The 24166-nt window shown below is 41.5% G+C and overlaps 2 protein-coding genes across 4 annotated transcripts in view; both read right to left on the bottom strand.

Moving 5' to 3' along the window:
* The window catches only part of cnot4b (CCR4-NOT transcription complex, subunit 4b), a 31147-nt gene extending 13964 nt beyond the window's left edge, over positions 1-17183 (bottom strand). Inside the window, exons 1-8 of one of the 3 annotated variants that reach the window (XM_039791361.1) lie at positions 16982-17183; positions 9119-9352; positions 6316-6513; positions 4814-4900; positions 3819-3920; positions 3608-3733; positions 1354-1478; positions 310-459 (exon numbers count right to left, since the gene is read on the bottom strand). In XM_039791361.1, the coding sequence (XP_039647295.1) occupies positions 310-459; positions 1354-1478; positions 3608-3733; positions 3819-3920; positions 4814-4900; positions 6316-6513; positions 9119-9292 (962 nt within the window). In that variant the 5' untranslated portion in view covers positions 9293-9352; positions 16982-17183. The remainder of the gene's footprint in view (positions 1-309; positions 460-1353; positions 1479-3607; positions 3734-3818; positions 3921-4813; positions 4901-6315; positions 6514-9118; positions 9353-16981) is intronic. The other 2 variants (XM_039791362.1, XM_039791359.1) reach the window with 2 other exon arrangements.
* Positions 17184-20614: 3431 nt separating this feature from the next.
* Positions 20615-23831, bottom strand: LOC120553199 (toll-like receptor 1). The gene is made up of 2 exons (XM_039791358.1): positions 23727-23831; positions 20615-23603 (listed from the first exon to the last, which is right to left on the bottom strand). Exons 1-2 carry the CDS (start codon positions 23813-23815, stop codon positions 21134-21136), a joined length of 2559 nt encoding a protein of 852 aa, XP_039647292.1. The 5' UTR covers positions 23816-23831; the 3' UTR covers positions 20615-21133.
* Between the last annotated feature and the right edge of the window lie 335 nt (positions 23832-24166).

Here is a 24166-nt window from a genome sequence, read left to right as displayed (position 1 = left end):
GGAAAGAAACAGTAAAGTGAAGTTTGGAGTTAACATTAACTGAGATGCAGGTGACATTAGGAATAAAGCCTGTCTCCAGTATAAACCTGTTCCAAATAAAGGCCTAGGTTATTTTACAGTAACATAATCTAAAGCCACTCAGTTCCTCACACTCTGATTGGCTGAAAGACATCTGTAAGAAGTTAGGGTCAATAAGTCAACTTAAAGTGTAACATACAACTTCAAAACTTTCAAAACTAAATATATAAATAACGTAGCTGGTAAATACAGCCTCTGTTCTTACAGTGAAAAGACGGCTGCAGAGTTTACCTAGCAAGCTGTGAGGAGAAAGGGCAGAGGGCCGGTACAGGGTCCAGGCTCGGGTCAGGTTGGGGCCCCGTAGGGGTCAAGTGTTCACAGTCTGAGCCCTCTGATGGAGGACTCCTCCCGGGGTCTGACGACAGGCCATCTTTACTGGAGCTGAGAGAGCCGGGACAGCACACAGACACACAAGCAAAGAGGGACCACACAAAGTCAAAACTATATATAAAGCCCTACTCACACATACACACCTTGTAGTTACTGTAGCTCATTATTTTGGCTTTTAAAAACAACCATGGAATACATCTGCATTTATTTTAATAAAAAATACACTAGGGCGACGTGTTCCAGGAACGTCCAAGCTGGGAGGAGTAGGGCTGGCTACCGTTCAAAAATGTTTGATACCGGTACAGATACCAATACTGGGACTTTGATTCTGGTTCCTAAGCAATACTTCTTTCAATTCCAATTTTATAAACAAAATGAAATGACAACATTACGACACAAATCTTTTTATATATTTTCCAGCTCCTACTACGTGAGCCCTGTCTCTGTGTAACGTAGAGTTTTTCCTGCGCGTCTCTCCAACATGTAACATTAGACAGCCAATCACAGACATTATTAGATCTTGGTAGAAGCATGCTGCATGCTGATTGGCTCACGGATGGGGTTGGATGGTTGAAAAGAAGCCTGAAGCAGTAGATCTGATTTTCAAAATAATATTCTGCCATATTTTAACATTTTTTTCCCAACTTCAAATTTTTCACAATTTCAAATGATGTCCCAAAAGGAAACTTTGTCAACATGTTTTATCTAAAAAGATAAACTTCTTTGTTTGTTCATCTCACTTCAATTTTATTGCTGCTAAATGGGATTGTCAAGCAGACAAACACATATATACCAACAGATATGACACATATATAATAATAGATACTTGGCGTCTGTATCGATACAGTATTGCCACGGAACATATCGTGATACTATGCTGTATCAATTTTTTTCCGCCCACCCCTACTGAGCCACACCGAGACGGACCCGCTGCTGTTAGAATACCTCTGTAAGGAGTTGCCTTTGGCCTTCGGCCGGTCCCCTGACACCGCTGGGCTCTGCAGGAAGGTCGGGTTGCTTTTGTACAGGTCTTGCAGTAGTTTCTGCTCATACTCTTGATGCTTTCCTGCCTGGAAACAAAACAACAGATTAGCGAGAGCTACGTTTCATCCCAACAGCACTACGATGGTAGACATGAGGACCGAAAGAGGGAACCACAGGCCAACTCGAGGAAACATAGTGTGGTATACAGGTTAAACATTTGGCTGTTCTTGCTGAGGATTCCCTCCTTTTAGTTACAGGTATATCGGTTAGGGCTGGGTATCGTTCAAAAATTTTCAATACTAGTACCGATACCAGTACAGTGACAGACCTGCCAACCTTGAAAAACTTTTTTGAGTAGCAACTTCCTTCCCCTTTCTACATCAAATCAGTTTACCTTTGCAAGCACCGTCCTCCCTTGGGGAAACCAACCAAACTACCGGTAAAACGGGAATGAGAGAGGAACAACATTTGCATTTGATGCTTGCGTTTTACTATCAGTAGCCGATATCCCCGCTTGACATTAGAGGAAGGAACCTGACGCTGTGATTGGTCAAACTCTTCTTTAGTTTTTTTTCCCAGCATGCTCGTGGCCGCAACGCTGTTTTAGCCGCCTACCATCAAGTTAGACTGAGACGGTTACTGCGCGTCAACGAGTGAACTCAAAGCAGTCACCTGATTTTCGCGTAGTTTAAAGTGACAAATTGTATCACCGTATGTTTATGTCAAAATGCGTATCTAGTACGCAAAATGCGTACAGGTTGGCAGGTCTGCAGTGACTTTGATACCGGTTCCTAAACGATTTTTCAATACCAGTTTTATAAAACAAAAAGAAATGACAACATTACACATTACGACATAAATCTTTGTATACATGTTCCAGCTCCTACTACATGAGCCGTCTTCACGCCATCTGTGGAGTTTTTCCTGCGTGTCTCTACGACGTGTAACGTTCGACAGCCAATCAGACATTATTAGATCTTGGTAGAAGTATGCTGCGTGCTGATTGGGTCCCTGACGCTGATGAGATTCACTCCTTAGGTATTGAAATTGGGTATGCAATATTGAGGCATTTTTCCATACTCAATACTTTAGAGGCAATTCAGTTGGTGCCTAAAAACTATTGAATTTGGCACCCAGCCCTACGTATGGTATACTCACTACGCCTTAGCTAGACATGTCCAATGTGCAAATAAGTTAAGCTACCTAGAAATGCCATTGGTTGGCATGGTTTTATGAAATGGTTTGGATTTTCTTGCCTGCATGGTTTTAATAACCAGAACATATTGCTCAATACTGAAGAAAATGTCTGAATTTGTTGATGTTGCTGTGACTCTGAGAAGAAGTTTCAAGAGTTAAACCTACATTGTGTAATGTTTTGAGTTGATTCTTGGCAAAAACCCCTTTGTTCTTTCACAAATATGTACTCATTCATGTGTAATGACTTCCACCAACAAAGTATTCTCGTGAGCGTAGAATCTGACTCACCCGTATGTATTCAGAATACATACGGGTGAGTCGCTCGAATGGCAACCGCCATGTAGCGCCTCAATCTTTAAAATACGTAAGCCAAAGAGGGACATACCTCCACCTTTCGCACTTTTACACTCAGTGGCACCGTGATGAATGCCAGCGGGAGATTACTCGCCAGGGAAGCGAAAAAGGGAATTAAAACGACAACACGACAGGCAAAGACCAAAGTTAATATTGGAGTGGCTAGAACAGCTGCGTGGAAACGATGGAGATACTAAGAACTTCGGGTTCAGCCACCGTAGGAGTTAAAACGCGATCGGAATGGAAGGGGTTAGAAAGTAATATTCAAATGGTTGTCATATACAATTTCCCCACTAGATGGGAGAAATTCTTACACAATGTAGCTTTAAGTTGAGTAGTGTCTTCAGAGCTACTACATTAGGGATGAACAATTTGAAAATTGCACCTTCTACAGTCATGTTAAATAAAGATATAAAAAAATAAATGAAACAAGGACATTTCTGTAAAACAATCAGCGATATGTTACATTATTCCAGCATTAATCTTATGAAAAAACAAATAACTATAATAATAAAAATCTAAATGTTACACCAAACATTCAACTAAAGATTCAAATTCAATTTAAATCACGGTCTTCACGATTAGCTAATCACATTCTTTCAAATTTGGATTGGGATTTCAAGCGATTAATGGTTCAGCCCTATACTACCCTGCCTGGACTTACCTGCATCTCCTCTTTAGTAAAACTGGCAGCCTCATCCCCCAGCTCGTGTAGATACATGCAGTCTGGTTTGGGGCACTGCATGCTCTTTAAAAAGTAACTGCAGTATTTTGTAGTTCCTAAAGAAGCCTGCAGAAGACAAAATACAACAACTCAATATTCAGCCCAACCTTCTATGGATTCAAACACGGTGTCCTTTATCTCTCCGTCTCACCTTCAGCGTCCTGCCGTCGACCACTACGTTGTTGACACACTGGATTGCTCGGAGAGCGTCTTCTGAACGTATATATGTGACATAGGCACTGGCACTGGGCCCCTGGGAAACCGAAAGACAACAGAGACACGGCTCAATAAAAAAACTTCAATGACAGCCTCCACCAACCATCACGTCTGTCCAGACCCATATCATATGTAGTGAAGACTTGGAATCTATTTAATAAAAGGGATCAAGTCTATTTTTTTTTGTCATCCGGGAGTTATCACTGTACACTGTACACACCATCATTGTGGGAGTATTTACGGGATTGTAAATGATACTAAACCGTCCCTGAATTGGCCCTCAGGTATGTAATATATCTATTTCATTCATAAATAACTTTAGATTGCACAATGTGGTTGTAGTCAGTGGCCGACATTAAATTACACCTCCCCCTTCCATTTAGCGCCCGGTTTTTATTTCTTTCAGTCCGTGTTTGTGTTGGCCTACTATTTTCTGGTCCCTTGTCCCCCTGTACCTGTGTAAAGCGTCCATGGGTTTCATGAAATGCGCTGTATGAATCTAAGTTATTATTACGTTGGTTGCTACAACAATCTCTTAATGCTTTGGAAATGCAATGATGCATTTGTAACTTATTCTCTTATTGTAAATAAATGACTTTCTGTCTGAGAAAAACATTCATCTTAACTATATGACCTCCCGGTAACGCTAACTCCGTAATCTACAGTGGACAATACAGCACTGTAAAGAAAAGATCTTTATGACAGCAGGTGTGGTAAAAACACTAGCGCTATTGTCCAAAGTGGCCGCTAGAATCAACACAAAGTGAAAGTTACACATACATGTAGTCACTTTAAATGTCATCATTTTATCCTATTAGACATCTGTGTAAATTATTATCATAATTAAATGTGACGAACAGCCCAGAAACATGATGCCTCTGCCCCCCCCCTCCCCTGCCTCTGCTGCTGGCTGGGTGTGCAGCGCCTCACCTGGGAGCCAGCGTACGATGTGCTGTTGTTGATCACCACTTTGTGAATCTTCCCAAACTTGCCAAAATATTCTGGCCTCCTCAGAACCTGTTAAACACAGAAGACACATAATCCAATGTCATAATAATTTATCGTCATCATGGTTATTGCTTTATTGGTCCATTTTCTGTATCATTTTATAATCCAGCCTAAGTTCATGAAACAACAGGGAGAGGACACCCCAATGGTCTTTGACCTTATATTTTGCTTGGGGGAAATAACCGATGAATACTCTGTGTTACAGTCATGTTTACAGTGTACATTGAGTTTATCACTTAGCTTCATAGTTTCTAGATTTTAGAGTCCAATTTTTCAGCGTCTTTATTTTCTATGTCCATATATACGAAGAAGCGAAGCATATATGTGAAGAAGCCAACTCGGCCGCTATAATAAAACAGCGAGAAATTGCGTGGCAGACGGTAGTGAACAGACTGAACGATGGTCTAAAAATAGACATTTAAGAGCCACTTCTCTTAACTGAAACCATTCTGCTCACTTTTAAGGCAAACTATACAACTGTTGATGTGTGCTAATTAGGCTATTAGTAGCCTAACTCCTTGAATGTTATAATTATGACGGTTACAGTTCAGAGCCGTGGTCACGTAACGTCTATTTTTAGGCTACTTACTGTCATCATAGCAGCTGACATTGTGTGTGTGTGTGTGTGTGTGAGTGTGAGTGTGAGTGTGTGTGTGTGTCTGACTTTTGACATTCTGCTCTTGGCATGCTAAAAATGTCTCACAAAAATCATTTTGAGTATTTTTATATAACTACTTTTCCAGTAAAAAAATGAAATATGTTTGCGGGCTCATCTTAACCTTGGGAGGGGTTACACAAATGTATCCAATCCAACTATAACCCTGCCTTTGATACAAAACCACACTTGACCCCGAATATTTTAGTAGAATGTATGTGTGGATTTTAGTGAGGTGGGATTTGTTGACCGTGAAGGCAGGTGTGTGTGGAGGCCACTCGTCCTCCTCTCTCTACCGCTGGCTCACTGGGACTTTAATTCATCAAAAATAAATCAGACATGATTTCCCATATTCTTAAATCTCAACTGAAATTAGGTGAAATAAGTCAAGCAAAATTCTTCATTACCCTGTCAATAGTGTCACTTCAGTATTGAGTACATTTTGTAAAATGTGTGTGCGTGTATGCGTGTGTATGTGTGTTCTGTTGAACTTTCAAAAAAACATGACACAGTACCCCACTGCTGAAGAGATGATTAATATGTTCAGGATATTTATGGCATGGAACGTCATCACAGACGCAATCAGGCATTGACACCCCTCCCCTCCCCTCCCCTCCCCCCTGCTGTTTTCCAGGACTGCTGTGTGTGGGAGATGTTGGCAGACGGAGCTGCTGCACAATTATATACCAATACTATTCATTTCATCTGAATACCTACTGTCATCATAGAGGCATACACTGTGTGTGTGTCTGTCTGTGTGCGTGCTCACCTCAGGGTCAGCCAGCCTCTGGGACAGCCCCACCACAAACACCAGGTTTCTCTGCACCACCCGGACGCTGGCCAGATGCTTTCTGTTCTCGGTGATCTTCTGCTTCTTCTCGTTCTGCTTCTGCTTCTTCTCCGTCTTTATCCTCTGCAGCTCCTCCTGCGACAGCGGCTTGTACACCGCCGGGTCTTCTGGGTACGGCTGCAGAACACACGCACACACACACACACACACACACACACACACACACCATTCAGGGAACACATCTGCCATCAGACGTCAAACATCTGGCAGTTCACTACAGCGTCGCTTTATAGTCTATATCAGGTCAAACTCAGTATCACTAAGGGCCACACTGGAAAAAGAGGACCACATCAAGGGCCAGACATGTAGCTTACTGACATGCTTTTATTTCATCAAAAAAAGTCAGATATCTTTGACTGTATTGTTGCAGGTCTCATACAGCTTTCTCACTTACAGTTTGGTCAACATAAAACCCTAAAATAAAGTCAGCAAGAAAGTTCCTTAGCCGTCAAAGAAAAAAAAAAGCAACAAAAAAACTTATATAACAGTGACAAAAACGACGAAAAAGCGACAGAAAGTAGGCGGGCCAAAATTGATTGTGAACCGACATTGATATGCGGGCCGGGTCCCAATAAGAGCAGGGCCGGTGAGTTTGCCACATGTGGTCTATATGAAAAAAAGGACCAAATAGTGGATTGGAGTCGGGTCCAGCCCCGGGCCACGTGGTACGGGACATGATGAACCCAACTACGAGCTGCTGGAGCTGCGGGATGACACAAATGTCTGTTGGGCTGTACGGCTTTTGGACAAACACATGAAATATGAAGACATTTCCATGGGCTCTGGGAATTTATGATGGGCTTTTTTTGTCATTTTAAAAAAGGTACAAAAACAGGAATTAATAATAGTGTGTTTGATAGTTGGCATAAGAAAGGCATCAGGCTTATTTGGGATGTATACCAGGGTAATACACTGATGTCCTTTCAACAACTTCAACAAAAATACAACGTCGCATCTGAACACTTACGGGTATTTTCAACTCTGTAGCTTTATTCTGTCAAAGTTGAAAAATCTCCACACAGGCACTCCCTCTCTCAGTGATATAGATTTATTTATACTGAATCGAAAAGACAAGACATTTTATATCCCATTCCTATTCGCTGCTCTACTCCTTAAACCCATCAGATATAAGGAAGGTGATACAGAAGTGGGAACGCGATCTTGGTGGACAATTCATTGAAGATGACTGGCATGAAGCAATAGTCTCTGCCAAAACCACATTTATTTGCAACCGAATGAGAGAAACCCAATATAAGATACTCCGTAGATCCCACATAACACCATTCATTCTTAATAAGATGTATAACCGGATCTCTCCCCTTTGCATCAAGTGTAAATTGTCTGTTGGGGCATACATTCACTGCTTCTGGGACTGTTGTTTGATTGCAAGGTTTTGGAGTAATGTAGCCCAGGAATTGAGTAAAATTTTCTCACTTAAAGTTACAAAGGACCCCGGCTTATTCATATTAAGCTTGCCTTCAAAAACGTTATCTTTGAGCCGAACAGATTTTAAACTTTGTGACAAACTTTTGTTTCTGGCTAGGAGATGTATTTTAAAGCAGTGGATAAGTGACAAACCTCCAACTGTCACACAGTGGTACCAAGAAACGTATAAAGTTTTACCCTTAGAAAGACTTAATGCACGAATGAAAGGGGATTATAATTTATTTGAGGGAACATGGGCAGCCTTTCTGAGTTACTTACCCCTGCGGGACACTGTGAATAAGGGGAGATATGCTTTAGACTGGAACACTTCCACTGGATTTATGTTATTATATTTTTTTTTTTGGATCTCCCCTTCTCTGCTTTTGCTTTGATCTTATCTGGCTATCTACTTGTATATATACTTTTGTATACTGATGGTCTTATTTGATTTATTTAGGTATTTTCAATTTAATTTGATTGTTTATCTGTTTTTATTTCATTTACTTATTTATTTTTACTAACGCCATCCACCTGGCTAATGTCTTGTGTACTGGTATAATTTATATTTTAACTCCACTATACATGGTTGAGAGAAGGCAAGGTATGTGTATAGTGTGACTGATGTGACAGTTGGGGGCGGCGGTAGGATTCTTTATTTTTATTTGGTTTTTAATTCATATGTGTATGTATGTGTATGTGTGTGTGTGTGTGTGTGTGTGTGTGTGTGTGTATATATATATTTTTTTTTTTTTTTTTTTTTAATTTATTTATGTTTTTATTTAATTTTTTTCTCTTTTTATTTTATTTATATATATTTTTTTTTTTTTTCTTCCTCTTCTCTTCTATAACTTTTTGGGGTAAGGACAGTAGTGCGCTACCTGTCATTTTGGTTTGGATGGTGGTTTATTTCCTTCCTGTTCTGATATTTCTGTGAACACCGAGAGCAATTGTATGTTGGTTATGTTCTATTTCGATAAAAATTAATAAAATCTATTTAAGAAAAAAAAAAAAGAAAAGGTACAAAAAAATGAAAATTAATAAAACAGAAAAGACTCAACCAGATTTAATTAAAACATGATTTCTTGAATAAAGCCCTTCTCTATTTGGAAGATTTAATGTTGTTCTGCTGTTTGTGCATGCGGGTCACCCTAACATATAACATGAGTTATTGGACACGGGATGTATTGTGAGACTGTGACTAGTTGGACTTGTGTCAGTTGTTCGAAGGAAAGCCTCCAGTGCGTTGGTGCGCACACTGTGCCAGGCTGAACAGGCTGTAAAGAAGACAGAGGTGTACCTTTCGGCAGGCGGGACAGAGGCCGTTCTCGTCCGTCCTGATTCGATGCCAGCAGAAGCGACAGATCTGGTATCCACAGGTGCAGGGGAAGAAGTTGACGTCATCGATCTCGAACGGCTCCATACACAGCGGGCACTCCATCAGGTCGTCCTTCACCCCAGGGTTCCGGGACATCCTACGATCACACACACACTACTGGATCAGGCGACGTCCAGGACGGGGACGGGAGCTGCACTGGGACAAAGATAAACAGCAGCTCAGCCACATCCTGAGGACCATCAACCGGATGAAAAGTGCTGCTACTAACAGCTGCTAGAGACTACGCCGCAGGTCCTCCCCTGTAACAGGAGAGTCTGGTACAACCAGGCTCTGGATGCTAAAACACTGGACGTCAGCCTCATGGGTCAAATATTGCAGCTGTGGATGAGAGGGAAGTTGACTGCTTATAGCCCAAGACGTTTTGACGCTGGTGGTTTTCCTCTGGCACAGGCTCAGGCTAACGCCTCTTCAGAGGGTGCCAGAAATTCCTCTATGCAGAAAAAAAAAAAACTGCCACATCTGTGTCTAAAACGTTGAAAAACCTAGAGTAGGTGACAAATAAATATCACTCAAAAAGCTTAAAGACAAAACTTGCTAAAGAAGTCCACTTTGCCAGACCCTCCTCCAAAGCGCACTGAAGGAGGGTCTGGCTAGTCCACATAACATTCTGGTTTAATTGCATTTCTTTAAACCAATCAGAATCGCCACGGGCGGTGCTAAACTAAACTGGCTGCAAAATAGCCGCACAAGAGAAAACTCAAATTGGACAGATAGTCTAGCTAGCTGCGCCAATTTACCATGCAGCGAATCTGAAAATCAGTCGATAATAGTCAGAAAAAGTCGGATCGGTGCATCCCTAAACATAACCTAACTTATGTGCAGCTGTAGCACAAGTTCCTGCCTGCTGATATAGGCCCAAAACAGTACTGTGGGAATGGTGTACTAAATGTCTGAGTTACCCAAACTCTCAGAAAAAGAAACGTTACCAGATATGATGAGATATAGGACTAGTATGCATGTTTGGGGCCGATCACGGAAGTAATCTAAAATGATCTAAGGTTAAACAGTGACAAGCAAGGCGGCACTGATGTGTGGAGTCAAGATGTTAAACTAGTCTGGATCAGTCTAAGTGGCCAAATAAACTGTTCTCAAGACCTCTAAAAAGGCAGATGCTGCTGGTTAATTGGCAGGAAATTGGGTGATCCCACAACACATGATTTACTTTAATGCATGGGTGGGCATCGAGCTAATGGACAGACAATGAACCAAACTGCAACACAAAAGCCATCCTGACCGCTTGTTTCCCCACAATGAACCCCTAACATCCAGTACGGCGCAGGAAAATAACTCATTACAATTACTCAATCTACTGTGGCTGTTAGTGTCATTCGTTTTTGTTTTTTTTTAACTTGAGCTTAAAGCTGTAAACTTTGCAACAGCAGCTCAAATGCATTTTGAGAGGGTTAGCACTTTTAGTGGTGTAAAAATCCTATGTGGTAACATCAGCTCCAGCTAGTCTGTGGCGCATCGCTCTGCAGGAAACTAAAGATCCGACATACAAGACTCAACTTCTCCGAATAAAGTGCATTTATGCTATTTGAGGCCCCAGTGGTGCTTTAGTTTAGGAACGGTTATACCAGGATGGTTAGTTTGGACTGGGAGAAGAGAGACAACACAAACAGCGAGGTTCACCTGCTGAACCATTTGGTTCTAACATCTTTCAGTCACAGTCACTACTTGTTCAGCTAGACGTGATGTCATAAAGTTCTTTTCACAATCATTTCTGCAATGAAGAATTGTCATCAATCACCTGTCAGTGGTTCCATATGCGTGTATATATTCTGAATGATCACTGGTCATGATAAGAACATTCAGCGGTTTTTCCTGCATAGAGGAATTTTTGGTGCCCTGACATTTATATACTTTTATGTATGAATTTATATATGAATGATGAATTGATGAGTGTGGATGAGACAGTTGGTGAGCTTTTCTGTCAGGAATATACTGAGAAGGAAACCTGCACAGTACGCTCTGTACTGTGGATTTTCTTAGAGGAGGACTGTATATTTTGCAATTGTCCCACCAAGGTTCCCATCATGCTTTGGGGGATGTAAACAGGCAGTAAGCTGTTGCCATGGAGACAGTGGGTTAGGGTACAATTTAAGCTAGGGCTGCACGATATGAGGGAAATATCTAATTGCGATTTTTGACTGATATTGCGATTGCGATATGATTCACGATATTGGAGGGAATGATCATTTGTGTATCTTCATTTTCATTGAAAGAATATTGAAATTTAAAAAGTTAACATGATTATAGTGTGATTAATGCGAGGATCTGTACCAAACAGAGATGTTCTCTGTAGTCTGTAGGATAGGATTTGTCTCTGCAGCACCACAATACTTCATTCAGAATGGTTTGACACGGATTTTGCCTTTAACAAATATTGAGCCCCCGCCCCCTGCAATTTGGATAATGCACTAGTCCATATTGTGATTTCGATAGAGTGCGGATCTGGACGCATTTTTCTGTCCGAGCCCGGGCCCGCGTCCGACAGGCATTAAGATATTTATGTCTGAGCCCGAGCCGAGCCAGACAGTTAAAGGGGTGATAGAATGCAAAACTGATTTTACCTTGTCATAGTTGAATAATGACAGTTTAGTGGGTAACTAGGACATACATAGAACCTCTAAATCCCATTGACACCTCTTTTCTCTGCAAATCTCACTATTTGAAACTGCCTCTGAAAACGGGCGAATCTCAACAAGCCTCATAGTTGACGTCAACTATTGCGGCTCCTCCTCATTTGGCTCTAGTCTGTGTTTGTCACGCCCCAACATTTGCATAGGCTACACAACTGACCTGAGATCAGTTAGTCTTCTGAATCTAGGTCGTGAAGATCTCAGAAATTGTATACATTGTTCATATGCTATTTTACCATTAAATTCACTTCTGAGACTTTTTTATGCGAGAAATCAACTATGTAGAGGTCAAATATGGGCCGTTTTACAAAAATTGATGTCTAATTGCAAATTTTGTCCGACTGTGTCGGAGTTCAGAGGCCGGTGCTGTTGCCTTGCCGCCTGGCCTGCCTTCCTTCACAGACCCCGGCCTGATGGAGCTCAGTCACGGCTGGCAGCCCACAGCACTCCATTCACGAAATTCAAACTGTAAATATACTCGATTTACGACCAAAAATGAAGCTAACTAGCCACAATCTGTACACATAGGATTGAAGGGACAGTCGCAGCTAACGAAACCCTTACAGTTCACAAATATTCATTAACTTGAAATCGGACACAGTTATTAGCTTTATAAAACATATAGTTAGATGTTGTATAAGTGGCGTGACGAAATTCAAACTGTAAATATACTCGAATTACGACCAAAAATGAAGCTAACTAGCCGCAATCTGTACACATAGGATTGAAGGGACAGTCCCAGCTAACGAAACCCTTACAGCTCACAAATATTCATTAACTTGAAATCGGACACCGTTGTTAGCTTTATAAGACATTTAGGTATTGTATAGCAAAGTGGTGTGACATGTGTGTAACATGTGGTAAGAGATTGCTGGTGTAACAAGCTCGCTGACCGCGCTCTCACTCTCACACACGGGCCATTTAGCTAGCAGGAAGAGGGGAGATGCAGGCCCTGGAGCTCTGTCAGGGCAGCGGCGTTTGGTAGTGGGCAATTAGCCCAAACGGTGACTTTGCGCGGGTATGAGGTGCTGTGGGCTGCTAGCCGTGCCGGAGCTCAATCGAGCTCACAGCAAGCCGGGGTCTGTGGAGGAAGGCAGGCCGGTCGGCGAGGCAGCAACACAGGCAGCTGAACTCCGACACACAGTTTTACCAAATTTGCAATTAGCCATCCATTTTCGTAAAACGGCCCATATTTGAGCTTTATATAGTTGATTTCTCGCATAAAAAAGTCTCAGAAGTGAATTTGGTAAGGAAACATTGCAGTGTCTGGAATATGAGATTCTGTCGCGTTTCTAATGTGTGTGTATTGGGGATTCGCTCAACCAATCACCACGCGACCTCTAATGCGTGTGTATGGCGATTCGCTCAACCAATCAGCGCGCGTCTCTACGTGTGTGTACGGGGATAAGGCTCAACCAAGCAGCGCGCAGCTCATCTAAATATTCATGACCATACCATATTTGGAAGAAAAGCTCTCGTTACAAATAGGGCCAAAACACAGGGATGCATAAGGGCCAATAAAATATCAACCAGGCCATTTTCAGCCCAACTAATGTTACATACCCCATTAGGAGACCATAAGGAACAGTCTGAAATACCCTATATAATCATTCTATCACCCCTTTAAAATCTAATTTTTTTCTCATACTAATGACACATGTATGTTTGTAGGAAGGCATTCGGGGGGGAGGGACTGTAGTGCTGTAACACTAATGGCTCCTCATTCATCCTGTGCTTTCCTGCTTGGTTCTGAACCAGGGGATCATTTTCCTAGCAGAATGATCCAAATAAAGTCTGTATGCTCACAGAGAACACACTGACCTTTGCATTGTGGCAAAACACAAGAGGAAGAGTCTTCTTTAAGGGAGCAAGGCAGCGCCTGAAAGCTCTCTGTTCACAGTGTGTCAGTTATCGTAGAAGAGCTGAGCCCCGGCGGTTGTGTTGACAGAGAATAGGCCTGGCTGAGGCCATCACTGGCTCATAGAGACACCACGCAACTCATGCAGAAGGACACCGATACAAATACAGCACAGACTACGTACTGCAAGAACTCGCTGACTTTTACCCTATTACTCTCATGTGTTGTAGATACAGACCTTAAACAAGACAAACATTTGATTCTACCATATATGTATCATTTTACAAATAAAGACATAGACATTCCTGAAAAATAGGTTCATTATTTTACCTGGGGAGAATAAATGATACGGCAGCGCCACATTTTATTTAAGTACAACTGTAACTACCAAGTCTGTAAATCACAAATAAATTACAAACTCTGTACACACACACACACACACACACACACACACACACACACACACACACACACACACACACACACACACACACACACACACACACACACACACACATTAAAAAAAGACTAATATCTGCCGATACTGATGTGATTATTGCCGATATGTGGTGCATCCCTCGTGTAAAGTACAGTTACAGTAATAATGCTATCATATAGCTACATCATAAGCACAGCTGCCTCAAGGCTGGGTCCGTTTGAAAATTGTCAATACTACGGACTAAAGAAAGACTAGTGAGGTTTGATTCCCAGGCCCTGTGCACCAACAAATTCAGGCCCAGTTTGATAGCATTAGGAATCAGCTGTGGTTTGGTCTCTGGCACTTTAGCTGCTCAATGCTCCACTGAGTCTGTGACCGTGCAGCCCCTACATTGATCCATTGTTAATTTCAAAATATTTCTTTCCAGTGCAGCTTCAAATGCACGTAGAAAATGTAGCTTCACTAGCCACAGCAAATTGTTAGTGTGTTACAAAAGTGACCGCCCATAGTCCCTCCTACTAGTGGAAACAGCCCAAAAGTATCATGTATTCTCTAATCTGCAAATACTCATCTCTCAAAAAGGGGAAGGTAGTAACATCTCTCAACAACAAAGTGGTGTTGTTAGCTTTAAAACATAACAGAGACACAGTTGATTTCTGAGAGATGGGTTTTATCACTTCTGTCAAGTTGTTTTAATCACTCAGGGTTGTTTTCTACATAGAGAAAGTGTTGTGAGAAAGTGTGGCGCCCACCAAATCACCAGCACCAAAGCGTCTGGTTTTTAGCAGCCAGCCTCCGTCTCATCCACAACGGTTATATTTTACACTGCAGAGAGACTCTGCTAAGCCCTGTACTATAATAGAATGTATTTCTAAACAGAAAACGTCTTCTATTCGTAACACTTTTGCATTATTGTACAAATTAGCTACAACAGTCATAGCAGTTAGGCTTACCATACGTATGTCACTCCTAAATGTTTCAACTTAGGAGCATGCCTCGGAATAAAAGTTACCATAATGCCCTGTTCATAAAAATGAAACAAACTGGACTTTGGAGTCAAGTGTAGTCAGATCCGGGCCAAGGTCCTGGATGCGAAAGCCCCCCCTTTCGGCATTATATTCCATTATATTTTTAATGGTTACCTGCCAACAGTTTTTCTTGACATAAATACAAGACACTTTCACCATAAACTGGTGCCTAGAAATGTATCAGAATGCAGGAAATTAAGTCTTTGATGCTCAAAATTTCTTTTTTAACTTACTTTACATGCAATTACTTATTTAATTATCTTAACTTAATTATAATTAATGTGGCCCAAAGGCCCATTCGGAGCCAGTAAAAACCCTGTCACTGCAGGGCATTACAATAAAATGAACACATTAAGATGTTTAGAAGGCACATCGTCAGCAGTGTGATGCCACGGTGTGTCTCTGGGGCTGGCTTGTGGACAGTTTAGGAGGAGGATGAGTCCAAGGAGAACAGTGTCAGATGTCAACACAGAGCTCAGCCGAGGGGAGACTATTGGCACCATCGCGCAGACAACGACAGTCGGCCCATTTCAGCAGTCATCCTGACAACCTTTTGGCATCTTAACTTTCCTCACTTTTAGCCTTTTTGAAGCTGTGGTGTTTGTTTCGGGGAAGATGCCGGAAGTTTAACCTTTGCACAACAATGAACAGACCCCAAGCCAACTGTTATCGATTACTGATTTTGATCATATCACATCTTGTTACCTGTCCCAGACTGTGTTTTTTCTTTTCTTGGCTGCGTGCTAGGAAAAAGACAGAACCAACATATAACATAGCCTAACTGCCATCATATTGGCCTTCCCACCCACAACCTATCCCCAACAGCAAAGCCAACTCCCCAGCTCTGATTGTTGTGTGGTATTTATGTTGTGTATGCTGTCCAAAGGGTGTCAGTGGAACAGACTGGAGGGAACTGTGCACTATAGGGTGTCTGGGGTCAAGGTGTCAACGTTTACTGTATGTATATTTGTTAGTCCCTGTACAGACTGTGAAAACTAATTTCCCCAGTGGACAATAAAGACCATTTATTTAAATATATATATGGTCAGAGTGGTTCTGAAACGGTGGAAATCGACCAAATGCGCCAAACTAGTTTTGGGTAACGTTACGTAAACGTTAATGCAAAGTTTGTGAGCCGTACTAGCTCATATACAAATAGTCAAGTAACGCACTTGTCATGGTCACATATTTATAATAAAGTGTGAAATTACAAGCAGCAACGTTATTGGTTGGAGGGTTAGAACCAGCAGCTTTATTGTCAGTCATGTGCTGGGTGAAGTAGCTAACGTAACACTTAAGCGGGGCTCCGCCGGTGCTGATGACGAGCTAAGCTAAGCTAACCAGCTAATAAGTTAACCAGCTATGCTAACCGGCTTGGGAGCAAGACTGGAATGCTGCTAGCTAACGTTACTGCCTGTCTTCTACTGGTTTTCTTGTGGCTTGCTGTGTAATGGAGTACAACGCTCACTGTGTAATTTGTTACTATCAAAAGACACCGGCACTTCCTCTCAAACTAGGGTGTTGTTTATAAGTTGTTCCTTACAAAAGTCTGTCAGGAAGAGGAGTTTACGCGGCCTGCCCTTCGCTGGCCGGCAGAGCCCGACGTAACCGAAGCAGCAGCAGCAGCAGCAGCCCACCGTGAGGGAAGCTTCCCCGGCCAGCGCCTCTAACAGACCAACAGCAGCACAAGTCTTTGGCTGAACTACATCACGTCTGTCTTCCGATGAAAATGATGGTTCAGTGCGTAGCTCGGTGTATAGCATTGGTTTCATTTGGGATAACTGTTTGGATACTCACCCTGCCTATGTGTTATTGCAGCTTCCTCTCCAGGATGTTGAGGGACAAGTATGCCTGTGTGGGACACGGTTACAGCAAGCTGCCGTCACTAGCAGTTGTCAGCGGTTGTCACGGAGCCAACCGGCCTTTCTGTCAGCTTGTAAAGGTGCTGGCTACCTGCTGGCAGCACAAACCACCATCTTACACGGGAAGGAGGAGAGAACAGGGGCAGCAACAACTAGAATACAACTCAGTGAGTCGGCGCAAATCGTCTTGGGTGTTACACGCATGGAATTATGGGTATTGTAGTCTCTTCTAGCGAAGCATCTCCAAACTGACTATAAAATTGTTGTAATATCAGAAGGCTACAATCCTATGCAAAGAATATTGCTTTGAGTTCTGTAAATTAGATTTAAAATAAAATAATAAGATAACTTGAATGTTACCTATAGGTAAGGTCGCCATCCACAGATAAGGTTCATCCTAATGATTCACTGTGCCACATGTAGGCCTATGTTTAACATTAAAACATGATTTATAAAATCATGCCAGCAATTACTATTTTAATAGCTTAGTATTCTATGCAAAAAAAGGTATGTATAAAGGCTTTAGGCCGCCCACGCATTTTTGTAGGCCCAGTTCATTCATAGTGATGGCCAAATGAAGCTTTGTGAACCATTTTCTTTATTTTCTGATCTCACCAGATGGCGCTCTTGGTTTTAAGAGAAAGGCCTAAGGCATTGCAATTCAGTGTATTCTCAGCCCTTTGTTGAACAGAGAGCCCCATCTAGTGGGCTCAGAAAAAAAATAAAGAAAATGGTTCACGAAGCTTCATTTGGCCATCACTACTATAGGGGGTCCCTGCTCCGTCTTTCTTTCAGTTAAAGGGTCCTTGGCTTAAAAAACGCTGTAGTTTGTATGTTGTAGGCTACTTAATGTCTTTGTCAATGATATACTAAATAACTGAGTAAATAAATATCATTCATAGCATAAGTAGAACACGTTTGAATTGTGAAATAAAACCCTGTCTGGGATGTATTTAAAGGACAATTTCGGCACAAAACAAACCTAGGGTTTAATAACAGATGTGTAGGCCTCCCCACTAGATCACTCTCTGGGACATGTTTTCATGCTAATCGAATGTGTTTGTAGCTTGAAACAAGCTAGCGCGGACCGCTGATTAGCTTACAGCGCTAGTATTCGGGGCACAGGGAAAGTAAAAACAAATCTATTTATACTACTATTTATACCTCTAAAAAGGCTCAAAATATCACCACACTTCAACAGTAGGATAATGAGGGTTCCTACATGTGAACTGAAGCATTGAGAACATTGTATGTGTGCAGACAGTTTATTAAAAAGATAGTTTAGAAAGACAGTAGCTCCCAAGGCGGTGGTCGCCTGCATATGAGAACGTGACTGTCTTTATAATCTATCTTTTGCACACAAAAGAAAATGCTTTTTTTGATTATTTTTTGAAAAACGTCACATTTTCTTGAGGAATGGCGCCTAAACCGTCCGCCCAAATACGCACACCTACTGTAAGTCTTCCACAAAGCCAGAGAAAACTCTGTATCTGTGCTGTACACACTCTTTCTAATTCCCTCCTTCATACTGCTATGGGGTGTAGTCTACAGCACTGGTTCTCAGTTTTTTTTTTCAATTAGGTACACCCTTTGAAATACGTTTTCAGCCAAGTACCCCCCCTGAGCAGAACCAAACATTTTGGGTACCAAAACAAAAGGCCTAGATAAAGAGTACAATCAGTGGTGTAGTCTATGTGATATGCAGGTATACGCAGTATAACCACTAAGAATGAATTCATTTATTGGTCGTAACCAAAGGGTAGGGTCAGAAGCTTCAGCTTATATCAAAAAAGGTTCCTGGATTTCCATATACCCATTTAAAAATGCTCAATAACACGCAACAACATACTTTCCATTATATTTTTGACATATTTAGAATTGTCATCTGTGTGTGTTTGCATAGGCTAAATAAAGGTATTTCTACAGTAAATTGGTTAGGGTTATATATACAGTAGTATACCCACTGCAATACATTAGACTACATTAGACACTGGGTATAATACAGCGCTGGGCCTGTTTAGGCTGAACAGCAACCTCATAACTGAAAAACACTTCAATGCTGGCCTACAAATCAAGTCTTTAGAATCCATCACTAATTTCATTCTGTATTACAGTCAATTATTTTAGGAATTATTATGCATCATGTAACCCCTGCAGTACTCCAAAGAGAAACACTGGTGTAGAGGCTCCTTACCAACTGTAGATGGAGACATTTGCCGTTTCTTAAATTCAAAGAGCCTCTAAACAGGGAGCACAAACACAAGGACACAAAGCAGAACAAACAACATATTTGTCTGCTGGTAAAAATACATTTTGAATTATTGAAATAGTTGACGCTGCCGAAATCTGAATACTTCTGTTTTATTATGTTTTCAACCCTCCGGTTGTTGATTTCTTTGTCCAAAAATATAACACAGACTTTCATTGACTTTTGGGTGTTTTATTCAATGTTATAGTGTATTCATCACCATCCTCTGATCTTAACTATTAGTCAAAACAATTCATGATTTCAGCTTTTTCAACACAAAATGTAGATGCAATTTCAAATAAATGAGGTTTATTGACAATGAATTAAAAAAAAAATCAAATCAAGCTTTATTTGTCATTGCATAAATACAGTGTATTAAAACAACGAAATTCAAGGTGCTGCTCCAGATCAGTGAATTTCAAAGATAGATAATTAATAAAATATGTAACAAACAATCATAGAGAATCAGAAACAGAATCACACATCTCCAATTCACTATATGTGGCAAATCAAATGGTTAGAGCTGCAATATTACTGTAAATATCATAACAATATTTAGGTATGTTTCCAGTGCATTGTGTTTTCTGTGTGGAATAACAACGTGAAAAATCTCAGGGCCAATAATGTCAATAATATTTACATTCACAAGTAGTTTTTATCTAGCCTGACAAGCCAGACCCACATCAAGCAAATTTAATTTGCTGCCGCTAGGGTGTGTCTAGATTTCTAGGCTAGTTTTTATCCACCGTATGTACAATTTTAACTTTATTTATCTTAAAGCTGTTTTGTCTTTATATTGTTCTTCTACGTTATTTTTATATATATACACTGACTCTAAGAGCAACACACAAAAATTCCACTGCACCTGTACAGCCTTGTACCTGTGCAAATGGCAATAAATATATATTCTATTTCTATGCCAATGTTGACAATTTCTGACTATTTTATCACGAGCAGCTGCTTGTGTTTAGACAACTTTTAATTATTTAGCTTCTTTTGTTAAGTTAAACAAATTGTAGTTTTTTTTATGTAAAGTGCGATCATCATTGTTCCTGGTTAGATTGTTTTCTTAGAGACTGTCATTGTGACTGATGACCATTTTATGGTTAAATTTTTTCAAGTATATATTAACCCAAAATTCACATGCCACAGTGAAAGCGTTAGTGTTTGTCGTAATTACTTCCTGGTCATTAGATTAGATTAGATTAGATTAGATTATATTGATCCCAAATTGGGAAATGCCAGTGCTACAGCGGCAAAATAAAAATGTAAGACATACACATACATACATAATATACAATAAAGAATTAATGGGATAGAATACAAGAACAGCTACTCAAAAATAAAGATTAAAAAAAAATGCAAAGAAAAGAATGCACGTAACGTATACATAAGTGGATCCTGCTATGCTGAGAGATCCCTTTCAAAGCAAAGCAAACTGTGTGTGTGTGTGTGTGTGTGTGTGTGTGTGTGTGTGTGTGTGTGTGTGTGTGTGTGTGTGTGTGTGTGTGTGTGTGTGTGTGTGTGTGTCTGCCACAGCACAGCAAGGAAACAGTCTGTGAATGCACAAAGAGGCATTTTCACACTAAAAAGATAAATCGTTATTAGACTGCTGAAGCCTTGTATTAGCCTCAGCTGAACTTTGGAATAAATTTTTGCACAGACCCTGCCCACCCCCATCACTCACATTGGTATTGCAGGAAGAGATACTGTATCTTCAGGGCCAGTATAAACAGTAGTAACAATTCCAGCAACCAAAAACTGTTTGAGTCTACATGCGGGTGTTTTTTTTCTTAGATCGATCTAAAAAAGAAAAATGAGAAGCTATCCTTTGAGCTTTTACTCTTGGTCTGTAACTAGAGGTGCTGAATCTGAAAGGGCCAAAGCCACATCCTTCAGAACCATCGATTTGTCTGCCGTGTGCAGCATGGATTTAAGACTTGCCCAAAAAACCTGCTGCTTCCGTTCATCCTTTGGCCACTCCAGGTACGTCTGCTGCCTCAGTAAACTTCTAAGTCTCAGGAACTTTTTGGGCAGAGAGTCAGTCGGAATGGGCTCCAGTAATATGAAGACTAAAGAGTCCTGCTGGACACTGATGGCTCTGTGCTGGGCAAAGAAGAGCTCGTAGTTGCACCACTCGCTCTGGACGAAGTGTTTGGAGAGGACAAACAGCGTCTTGTAGCTGGACTCCACACAGTTGATGATGTTGTCTATGATCCACTCACCGGGGACGAAGTCTCGCTCGTGAACGCAGAGTGAAAACCTGGCACCTTCCAGAGTGGGCACCAGCTGGCTGTCCACCCAGCCAGAGTCCTGGTGACTGTAGGAGATGAATGCATGATAACTACAGGATAGATTCTTCAACATGTGGGAGCGTTTCCTGCCTCTCCTCTTCACCCTGATCCACACCCATAACATCTTCGTATACCACACTCCGTCGCACTTATAGAAAAGCAGACCAATGGCTGCAGATATCATTATTACGACAGGAACAGCAACTGCAGTTTGAAGCCACATCTCACATGACAGTTCACTGGTTTTGTACTCGGACAGTGACAGGCCTGCAAAAGATGGCGGGGTGCTGCATTTATAATCTAAGGGCCAGTCCGGGAGCAAGGACTTGTTCAGAGTAGTGACGAACCAATGAGAGTCACATGAGCAGACGAATGGATTGTTTCCAGCTTTGAGGGTCTGAAGTTTGGGAAGTCCTGCTAAGAACTCCCTGGATACAGATGTGATAGCATTCTGGTCTACGTAGAGACTGAGCAGCGCCGGGGCGCTGAGATCTGCAGGGAGGACCTGGATGCTGTTGAAGCTGAGTTGGAGGTGGGTCAGCTTGGGAAAGCGTGACAGAATTTCCTGCGTTACGGCTGTGATTCCCGTCTTTGACAAGTCGATCCTCTCAAAGTGTGAGGACAGGTATTTAAAGATGCTGTTGCCCAGGTTGTTGTTTCCCAGTCTTAGTTCAGTCAGCTGAGCAGGCCAAGAGCAGTCCCGGTCCAAGTAGATGGAGTTGAAGCTGAGGTCCAGAGACTCTAATGTCTTCATCTGATTTGTCTGCTCAGAGATAAAGGAAAGTCTGCTGAAGCGATTCTTGCTTAAAGACAGTGTCCTGAGTTTGGGGAAGACGGAGGTTTGCGTACACATAAACCACCAGAAGCCTGCATCCGTTAAGAGGTTATCTGACAGATCAAGCGTCTCCAGCGACGGCAGGACAGAGAAGAGATGGCAGGGTATAATGTTCATTCCGCTCCTGGAGAACTTCAGATAGGTCAGATTTGAGATGGCCTTTAAGCTCATGTTGATTATGGGGTATCTGTATTGATAATGATGCACACCGTTGAAGGTAATTGAGCAAAGATTGACCGTGTGATTAATGGTGCGAAACTGAAACCCGTCTGGTGTGTCTTCATTATAAGTGATGTTGACGAACGAGAGGTCATAAAGGTGGGAGAGCCACACGTTCTTCAAAAAGCCCTCCATAAAGGAGCTGTTTATCCACGTGTTTTCTATGGTGAGATTCCGTATGAATGGCATTGTTCTCAGGTTGTTAAACATTTCGCCGGTCACACTGCACTTGTCTGGAAATGGAGTGATGAATCTCAATGATGTTGCTCTTGTCGCATTCAAGTCCACGAGGACGTTCTCGAACATCCCGGGAGCAGTGCAAAAAGATGCGAAAAGTGAAAATGTTTGAAGAGACTTCAGTTTTGCAAGAGCTCCGGTGTCATACTTTTGCCAGCCAATTCCTGCTCCCAAAACCAGATGATGCAGAGAAACGTTCGCCAACGGATCAAAGTCATGGAGGTTGACTGACGGAGCAGCTGTGCTGCCCAATGACAGCACGTACAGATTCGTTAGCTTCTGAAATGATGCTGGAATACTATAGCTGCTGTACAGATTGTTGGCCAAATCAAGAATTTTCAGCTGTTTCAATGAAATGTCAGGGATGAGAGCCAAGTCATTGTAAGATATATTTAGAACTTTGAGTGCTGGTGTGTGAGCGAACACACTGGGAGAGATGTCCTGCAGGCCACAGTGAGTCACCTTCAGACAACAGAGCCGGGACAGTCCAGAAAACGGAGCTCCGCTCAGTCTTTGGATGGAGTTGTGAGAAATGTCCAAATACTCTGTGTCGTTGGGAAGATTTAAGGGAACAGTTGTCAGATTTTGATGAGAGAGGTCTTTCATTCTCTGCAACGATGTGACACACAGTTTAAATTCCTGTTCATCTTCTCGTCCAGCCACCCAGTCCGGTTTCATTAGGGACAGGACGGCAATGGTCCCAATCAGAGAAGCAACGATTGTGCTGAAACATCCAAATCAACGAAGTAAATGAGTCAACAAATAGCTGCACATTGACCAAGCTTTTTTTAATAGCACTATTGCGAAATGGAAAACTAGTTGTAAGGGAGAAGAATTGGTACAGTACCTGTGTGTTGACATAGCTTGAGGAGCTGAGGTCTGAACTGTGTGTGTGCTTTGAGCTCTGGCTTTTATCCTCCTGTGAAAGCAATCCATTACTAAATCTCCTCTTTGTTCCTCTTTCTGTATATTCCTCTTTTCTCTGCTTTTATTTCCTTTTACATGACTGCAAATTGTGAAAGAGGATGTTTAATTGAGGATTAAGACTGTACTGTAGATGTAAAGATACAGATTATTGTTAGTTAATGATGCATATTGTTAAAGCTTTAGTGCGTGACTTTTTGATTATTATTAATGAACGTCCGTTACATTCAAGTCATTGTCAAATGAGTTGCTACAAAGCTAATTAAGACTATCAGCTCCACTATTTTCCTGCTCAACTTTTGGACTGATCTGGGAACCGATACTTTGTATTGTTTTTTTTTTATTTTTCCAAAGTTTTTGTGA

Source organism: Perca fluviatilis, chromosome 23, assembly GCF_010015445.1.
Source record: "Perca fluviatilis chromosome 23, GENO_Pfluv_1.0, whole genome shotgun sequence".
Classification (NCBI taxonomy): domain Eukaryota; kingdom Metazoa; phylum Chordata; class Actinopteri; order Perciformes; family Percidae; genus Perca; species Perca fluviatilis.
Note: the sequence above shows the minus strand (reverse complement) of the source record. Positions and strands in the feature narration are given on the sequence as shown.